We start from the raw sequence: 8,262 nt of genomic DNA, 5'->3' as shown, positions 1-8,262 counted from the left end.
GTCTGACTTCAGAGAGTCAACAGCAACACTCCTCCTGCTAATCTCATTTTCAGAAGCGTGCTGTGTGAGAAGAAGCTTCCTCACAAAGTTTTGCTTGATTGCTCTCTGTTTATCTAGAATTACATTAGGAGTCCAAGACTATCTGAAAACAGCCCATGGCAATCCAGACGGAGTTGTGATTTTGTGAACAGCTTCAGCAGCATCAGGTTTGCGAGAAGAGAAACTTCAGCACTTCCAGCAAGTTGTTGGCTGGATGGTAGCCAGTTTGGTCACTGCAAAATGCTTCAGAATTAACAGAAGGGATGTGCAGAAAAGGCAAAATTTAAAGAAAGATAAGAATATTTTACACACACAGGTTTCAGACATCAGATTTAAGAAAGGTGAATGGCAAGTGCTGCAACTAACAAGTGATGGTTAGAGAATCTGGCTAATTTAAAATTAAGTAGTGTATTACCTTAAGCAAAAAGAAATCAAATGCAACAGGGTCTGGATGCAGTGCCCGTGTAAGGGGAAAATGCGAACAGAAGTTTTTAGTGGAATCAGAGCACAAATTAGTCTCAACAAGTATTCTGTCTTGTTCCCAAAACAGTCACCTTAAGATGAACATCTGTTATAACAGCTCTTTATTTCAGTGTCTATTACACAAAAAGAGGGCTTGCATTTTGACACCAGAATCATGCAAAGCACCTATACACAGAGAACAATATACTGAACGAGTGTCTCTCTCCTGCTACATATGGTAAACTTAGGCAGGAAGACTCCGTTTTCCCTTGCATTCCACTCTATCCTTCTACAAATCAACCAGCTGTGAGAGGTGATAATTAACCTTCATTCTAAACCAAATAATTTGCCACTGAACACTGCCCTAAAATGCTCAAATGTGCTTTTGTAAACTTCATCGAGTGCCCAGTTCTGCTCTCATTATACAAGGATGAAATCCTGAACATCTCCAGCTACTGGAACAGACTTTAATCAGAGGTACTAGATCAATGCAGTTGTAGAACAGAATTTGGCTCAAAGGATGAACATCTCTTCCATATAGAGGCCCCAAAAAGGCTCCTATTAATGTCCCAGACACAGGGATGCAATGTCTTTAGGCTCAGAGATTTGTCATATGCACAGAGGATTAACTAGACATCCTGAGCTATTAAAAAACAGTGGTATAGAAAAATAAAAGGCATAAAATACCGAACCAAAAAGGTTCCAAATAAGGCATCAGTAGGTCCCAACTGGATGTGCTCCCATTGTGTACATCATCCTCCCAGCCAGAGTGGTTAAGGATGATTTATTAGGATAGCAACATCAATCACTGAGCACTAAGAGCGACCAGGAAGGTTCAAGTTCAGTTCAAAAAAAGGAAAAACAGAAAACAACAAAAGAATTCAAAAAGTATTCTTTTTTTTTTGGTTAAATATTTCTTAGAAAATAAAATAAAAACGTTAAAGCAATTCGTTTAACTGATTCTTTAAAAAAAGGACAACATTCTTGTAAAGTAAAAATATATATATATATATATCTGGAAATAGAGCATCTTTTTTTTTGTTGTTTTGTTTTGTTTTTTAAAAAGACATTCAGTATCATATCAGCGGATTCCGATCAATTCCCCATCCACCTCCTGCGATAACCGCTGCTCGTTAAGGCATAACGTCAGGTTGGCACCGTTACGACAGCTGAATCAAACTGGCCGAAGGCAAAGCAGAGCAGGCAGAACTGCCACCATCAGCGAGGCTGCTTCTCCCGCACGCTGACCGAGCCGTCCTCCATGCCGAAGTACACCACCTCCGCCATGTCGATGAACAGCCCCGTCTCCACCACACCTGGGAACAAGAATTCATGAGCCAATTAGTCAATCAGCCAATTAAGCCATCCAGAGGGAACTGGACAGGCTGGAGAAGTGGGCCTGTGAGAACCTAATGAGGTTCAATAAGGCCAAGTGCGGGGTGTTGCAGTTGAGTCTGGGCAATGCCAGGTATTTATACAGATCTCCTTGAGAGCAGCCCTGTGGAGAAGGACTTGGGAGTCCTGGTAGATGAGAAGCAGGACATGAGCCAGCAGTGTGCACCTTCAGCCCAGAATGCCAACTGTGTTCTGGGCTGCATTAAAAAAGGGGTGGTCAGCAGGGAGAGGGAGGTGATTGTCCCCCTCTACTCAGCTCTTGTGAGGCCCCATCTGCAGCACTGCGTCCAGGCCTGGGGCCCACAGTACAGGAAGGATGTGGAGCTTTTGGAGCAGGGCCAGAGGAGGGCACTGAGATGATCAGAGGGCTGGAGCAGCTCTCTTATGAGGAAAGGTTGAGGGAACTGGGATTGTTCAGCTTGGAAAAGAGAAGGCTCGTTGTGGCATTCCAGTACTTGAAGGGAGCTTATAAACAGGAGGGAGAACAGTTGTTTATGAGGGTGGACAGTGACAGGACAAGGGGGAATAGTTTTAAACTAAGACAGGGTAGGCTTAGGTTAGCTATCAGGAGGAAGTTTTTCACACAGAGGGTGGTGACACACTGGAACAGGTTGCCCAAGGAGGTTGTGGATGCCCCATCCCTGGAGGCATTCAAGGCCAGGCTGGATGTGGCTCTGGGCAGCCTGGTCTGCTGGTTGGCAATCCTGCACATAGCAGGGGGTTGGAACTGGATGAGCATTGTGGTCCTTTTCAACCCAGGCCATTCTGTGATTCTATGATTCTATGAATTAGTGCCAGAGCCACCCCAGTGCTGGAATCTTCTGAGAGGTGTCCGACATGGGTGAGCTTTCATCAACCACACAGGGAACATCTGAGAAGTCTTTTCCTTGCAGCTGACCCCAGGGGAAATTCTCTCCACAAAATAAGGAACAATGTTAAGACAAAGCAGATCTGATACTACCTCTGCAATTTGTGGCCCATTAGCAGATGTACTTTTAGTTGAGTTTAATTACATAATTATGAGGTGCTCTTAACCTCACAGTGGTCACTGAGCCACAGTCAGACCCTGTAAGCACCCAGGCAAGCAGATGGAAGACAAGAGCCAGCTGCACGGGTTTGTATAAAACCTCCAGGCTTTGCTCCCATCCAGCAGCAGACTCCTTAGGAAAGATCTGGAAAAAATTATTTTCTGAAAGAGTGGTGATGCATTGGAGTAGCCTGCCCAGGGAAGTGGTGGAGTCACTGTCCCTGGAGGTGTTCAAGAGCTATGGAGATGTAGCACTGAAGGACACGGTTAGTGGGCATGGTGGGGGTGGGTTGGCGGTTGGATTAGATGATCTTAGAGGTCTTTTCCAACATTAATGATTCTGTGAATCATACTGAAACTTCCTCTGAGAAAGGTGAGAATATCCTGCTTCTCATATCGATTAAGGCTTTGATACCATAGATTTCAGGACAGCAGAAAAGCCCATGAGAAGTTAATCACATTAAGAGGAGTTAAGGGCAAGATGGGTTTGAAGCCGAAGACTAAAGAAAAGGGAAAAAAGAAGAGTATCAAAGTGTTGCTCATGCAGTTGGTCTTTCCTTACGCAAAGGAAAAATGGCCTGGGGATGTCATTACCTCTATTTTGAGGCACATGAAATCCTCAAACTCTAATGTTTGCAATTCACAGTGATGCACAGCTCTGCAGCCCTCAGAGTCCTTTCAGGTGGCAGCTTGCTGACACTCGTGGCACTCAACTTGCCAAGGCCCCCAGAGGCAGAGGCCACCAACACTCAGAGCCAGCACCAAGTATGCTGGGCAAGCCCTCATTTCACCAACAACTCCTGCAATCCAGAACCTGTATGCAAGCACTCATATTGGTTGCTTGCACAGCCAAGCCTCAAATCCAATTCCTACCAGATGAACACACTCCAAGAAGGCTGGGAAAAAAAAAGAAAAAAAAAATGTAGGACAAGGCTACCACATGCAAAGTGCACAGAGCCCTGCTACACCAGTATATCCAGACTTTAACAATTCTGCTCATCCACTTCTGGGTAGGCAAGATGCTCTCTTCCCCTTAGCAGGCTCACTTATAAGCTCATGGTTAAACCACGGCATGCTGAAACCACTTCCAATCTGTCTCTTTCCGTTCCATCCCTCTTGACTGAGAGATGCAAGAAGGAGCCCATGAAAAGACTCTGTGTTTTGTTTCTGCAGGACCAGCCACCATTTCTCTTGTGCACAGAAAGAACTCTAATAAAACACATTTGTACAGCCATGGACTGAAACTGTATTAGGGTACAAAGCACTGCACCACGACAGCCCAGACTAGCAGTGCCCATCAGTCTATTTACATCAGACACTGGTTTGTTTAGATCAACTCTTGCCAAAGGTCTTAACCTGCCATCTACTGTTGGCTGTGAGCAAGTGCCAGGTAATTACTCAGACTGCAAAGACATCAGGACAAGCCAGGCAGAGGTAATATACCAGCAGTTTGCTCCCACATCCAGACAAAAGGAAATGGGTATGTTTTCAGCAAATCAGCCTTCTAAAAAGCATTGAGGGAAGCAAAACTAATAAATGGAAGCAGCTTGAAGTAATCAGGGACAGACACTTCACTCAGCCTAAACCCATGGCTTCTGCCCAAAGTTGTATTCTAATCGTGGTGCTACTTTGTGCAGACATGGATGTTTGTGCAACAGGATCCCACCCTGTTCCTGCTCTGGTAAGACACAAAAAGCAGTGAAGCTAATGGTAGCTCTGCTGTGCACAGTAGGGGGCAGACAGCTAGCTGGGATAAACTCAAAATATTTAAGATGCACTCAAGAGCAGACTTTCACCAAAATATCCAGCCAAGATATACAGATGGGGCTGAACAAGCCTTTGTATGTTGCTTTGCTGAAGTGTCACCACCTTTGGGCAGACCTTAATGATCCAGAAACAGCTCTGGTCTGGACAGCAGGTCTCATGCTCCTAGCTCCCAAGGATTTCTAGTACAGATCAAGCCTTAGCCAGTTTTTGGTCTTTAACATCACAGACATTACCTGGTATCATTTTTATGGCAGTGTTCACTTCACTCCACTCGTGAACCTTGTCAAATTTCCAGTCCAGGATGAAGTTTCCATTGTCTGTCACCACAGGACCCTGGGAAGCAAACCTATGTCAGCACCACAAGCTCCTGTTGTAGCAAGCACAGCCTTACACCGGGAGCCGTCCCTGCTGCAACAGTGTAGAGAAGGTCATCATTTCAGTAAATAAGGGCACAGTCCACTGCTCCATACAAACAACAACCCTGTAACCCGTTGCCCAAGGCAGCTGTGCCTTCCTTGTTCTTCTGCCTACGGTTCACGGATAATCACACAAAAGATGGAAAAATTGATATGATTTCATCACTGGGATGGAGGATCCTTTTCAAAAGAGCAGAGCTAGAGGAACGTCCTTAAGAGGCAACTATAAGCAACTGAAGCCCAAACAAGACTTCTGCACGTGATAAGGGTGGGCTGCTGCATGCCATAGGGAGATTTTGGAGATGAAGGACTGATGGCCTTTGGTGTCTCAGATGTGCCCAACACTCTCTCAAGCATCCCTGTTGAAAGGATGAGACGGCTGGGCTGAGAATAAGGTGATTCAGCAACCCTGAGTAGGGTTTGTAACCACACATGCTGGGAAGGACCAGGGGGTAAGGCCACAGCATGAGACAGAATCCTCCAAGGACACAGCTCATGCTGGAGCATTGGGATCTGCATTCCCCAAGCAAGGCTGGTCTTGAGCTCATGGAAGACAAGTGGCTTTCTCTTCTCAGGCTCCTAAATATAGCTCCTCAACCTCTTGGGCCAGGGGATTAAACTTATTAAAAGTACTCAGCCTTCAGGTGTTAGTTCCAGCTGTAACTGGAGACAGTCCTCTCTTCCTTTGCCACATGCATTGGTCAAGCCCCACTGTTCAAGCCAGGATAGGACAGTGGAGACAAAGCAGGCTCAGTTTTTAGTCCACTCTTGCTCTGTGTGGCACAGAGCAGCTTGAAGTCTCCAGGAACTGCCCACTTAACTTAAGACACTTTGGCAGCACAGACTGCCCTCCAGCCTCTAAACATTCCTGCAGATCAACAACTTGAGTATTTGTGAGTGAGATGGAGGACCCAGCAGGACAGAGTGTTTCCACAAAAGCAGCAACCTGTGCTCTGGATGGCAGGTTGTTTGTGGCCAAGGAGAGACACAGAGCAGCCCTCAGACATGGAACAGCCACCTTATTCTCACTGTTCAGGGCTGCTTGCTCTGGGAGACATAAGAGTTACACAAGCAACCCCAACATCTAAACACACAGTTCATTAAGTACAATTAAAAGAACCGGATTTGATCAAATGAAAGATCTTCTTGGCCACACTCAGGTGGCTCTGTTGGGCACAGAGGGATCAGGGACACTCACTGCTTTGCTAACAGCCATCCGCAGCTCTGCAGCACCTCCAAAGTTTTTGGTCAGGGCTCTGGTGACAGGGACGTAAGCCATGGGGATGACTTCAATAGGGATTCCCTTCTTCCACTGCTCCCCAAGGCTCTCTGATTTTTTCCTGAGGTTTGAGGAGGGATCAGTGTCAGACATTACATTATCACCACCATTAACAATGCACTTATCACATTCTTTCTCACAAATCCCTCAGGTGTAAGGCTCTGGAGGGCATGGCAATCAGTTTGCATGTGCACTCATGTAGGAAGAATCAGCTTAGTGCACAAAGCTCTGCTCATAAGCCCTGTTTTAACACATTTTGGACAAGCAGGATGGAAGTTTTCAACAGCCCTGCGGCTCCATGCACAGAAGGGTAAATTTATTCCGTGCTGACAATCACTATGCTCAGAAAAAGCAGAGCAGCCTTTTCCCCCCAAGCTCTGCTGACTTCTAAGCAGGCCTGCTGAGATGACAATTAAGGGAAAAAAAACAAATTCAATTGCTGAAGCACTGGGAGTTAAGCTCATTTCCACCAATTCTTGCTCCCCTGACACACTAGAAGGATTGTAGCAGCCTAACACAGGGCCATCCAAATATTTCCACACAACGAATAGTAATATTTTACCTGTAATCAGCAATAACAATGAAGCATTTTGCATATCCTGCAACTATCTTCTCCTGTGTCAAGCAACCACTGCAAGAGAAGAAAAAAAAAAAAAAACAATTAAACATTAGCCTGCTCCTCAGTGCAGCTCAGAGGACACCCAGCACCTGTGCCACATATAGACATATAGACAGCAAGGCTCACCCGCCTCCTTTGATCAGGTTAAGATCAGAATCCACCTCATCCGCTCCATCAATGGCAACATCAAGCTGTAGGAAGACAAGAAACTCAGTATGAAAACCTCACCCAGTTCACTGGAGTTTATGCCAGCCCAACCAGAGATGAGTGTCTGGTCAGCCACCCAAAGAAACCAGCCCCAGCACAAGCATGCAAAAATCGAGAAAAGAAACAAAACAAAACCAACTGTTGGCCTGCAAGGCAAGTCTCTTCAGCCTCCAGTTTTCTCTGCTAAGGATATGCATGATAGCTGGGGCAAAAACGTTTGTGACAACACTTCAGCAATGCAACATCCCCTGCCAGCAAGCCCCAGGCTGGAAGAGGAGGCCACTAGCTTAGCACCCTACTTGTCATTTTAAGTGACCATCCAGAGATGAGCACTGCCCTTCTTGGTCACCTCACGGGATCAGCAGTTGGGATTTTAGAGCATCTGCAGCCTCACCTCAAGCACTGTGTGCAGTTTGGGGCACCACAATATAAGAAGGACATGAATATTAGAGAGCCTCCAAAAGAAGGCTATGAAGGTGATGAAGGCTCTGCAGGGCAAGAGACACGAGGAGTAGCAGAGGTCCCGTGGTTTGTTCAGCCTAAGGAAGAGGGGAAGGCTGAGGGGAGGCCTCAGGACAGCCTACAGCTCCTCAAAGGGAGCAGAGGGGCAGCGCTGAACTCTGCTCTCTGGTGACAATGACACAGCCTGGGAAAAAAGCATGGAGCTGCATCAGGAGAGGCTGTGTGTTAGGACAAGGTTCATACGGTGGTGGGCATGGAACAGGTTCCCCAGGACACTGGGCACGGCCTCAAGTTGCCAGAGCTAAAGCAGAATCTGGACAATGCTCTCAGTCATAGGGTTTGGATTTTGAGCGGTGCTGTGTGGAGCCAAGGGTTGGACTCTATGGTTCTTGTATGTCCCTTCCAACTCAGAATACTTTATAATTCTACAATTCAGTGATTTTCGTCTTGTGGAAAATGGAGGAGCCTGGTTCAGTAGACAGGGACAGTCTCCTGGCCCTGCTCTGCACTGGCCTGGGTCCTACCAGTCACCATAAACCAGTCTTTCAGCCAGACCACAGCTTTAAGGAAACTACATTCAGGGGGGGGA

General features: G+C 46.4%; 1 protein-coding gene across 1 annotated transcript in view; it reads right to left on the bottom strand.

The window, feature by feature from the left end:
* Positions 1-606: 606 nt before the first annotated feature.
* The window catches only part of RPIA (ribose 5-phosphate isomerase A), an 8,712-nt gene continuing 1,056 nt past the window's right edge, over positions 607-8,262 (bottom strand). Inside the window, exons 2-6 of the mRNA XM_010710657.2 lie at positions 7,131-7,227; positions 6,948-7,016; positions 6,305-6,446; positions 4,924-5,023; positions 607-1,817 (exon numbers count right to left, since the gene is read on the bottom strand). Of these exons, the coding sequence (XP_010708959.1) occupies positions 1,720-1,817; positions 4,924-5,023; positions 6,305-6,446; positions 6,948-7,016; positions 7,131-7,227 (506 nt within the window). The 3' untranslated portion in view covers positions 607-1,719. The remainder of the gene's footprint in view (positions 1,818-4,923; positions 5,024-6,304; positions 6,447-6,947; positions 7,017-7,130; positions 7,228-8,262) is intronic.

This window comes from Meleagris gallopavo, chromosome 4, assembly GCF_000146605.3.
Source record: "Meleagris gallopavo isolate NT-WF06-2002-E0010 breed Aviagen turkey brand Nicholas breeding stock chromosome 4, Turkey_5.1, whole genome shotgun sequence".
Classification (NCBI taxonomy): domain Eukaryota; kingdom Metazoa; phylum Chordata; class Aves; order Galliformes; family Phasianidae; genus Meleagris; species Meleagris gallopavo.
The sequence above is the reverse complement of the archived record's forward strand: the minus strand, read 5'-3'. Positions and strand labels throughout refer to the sequence as shown.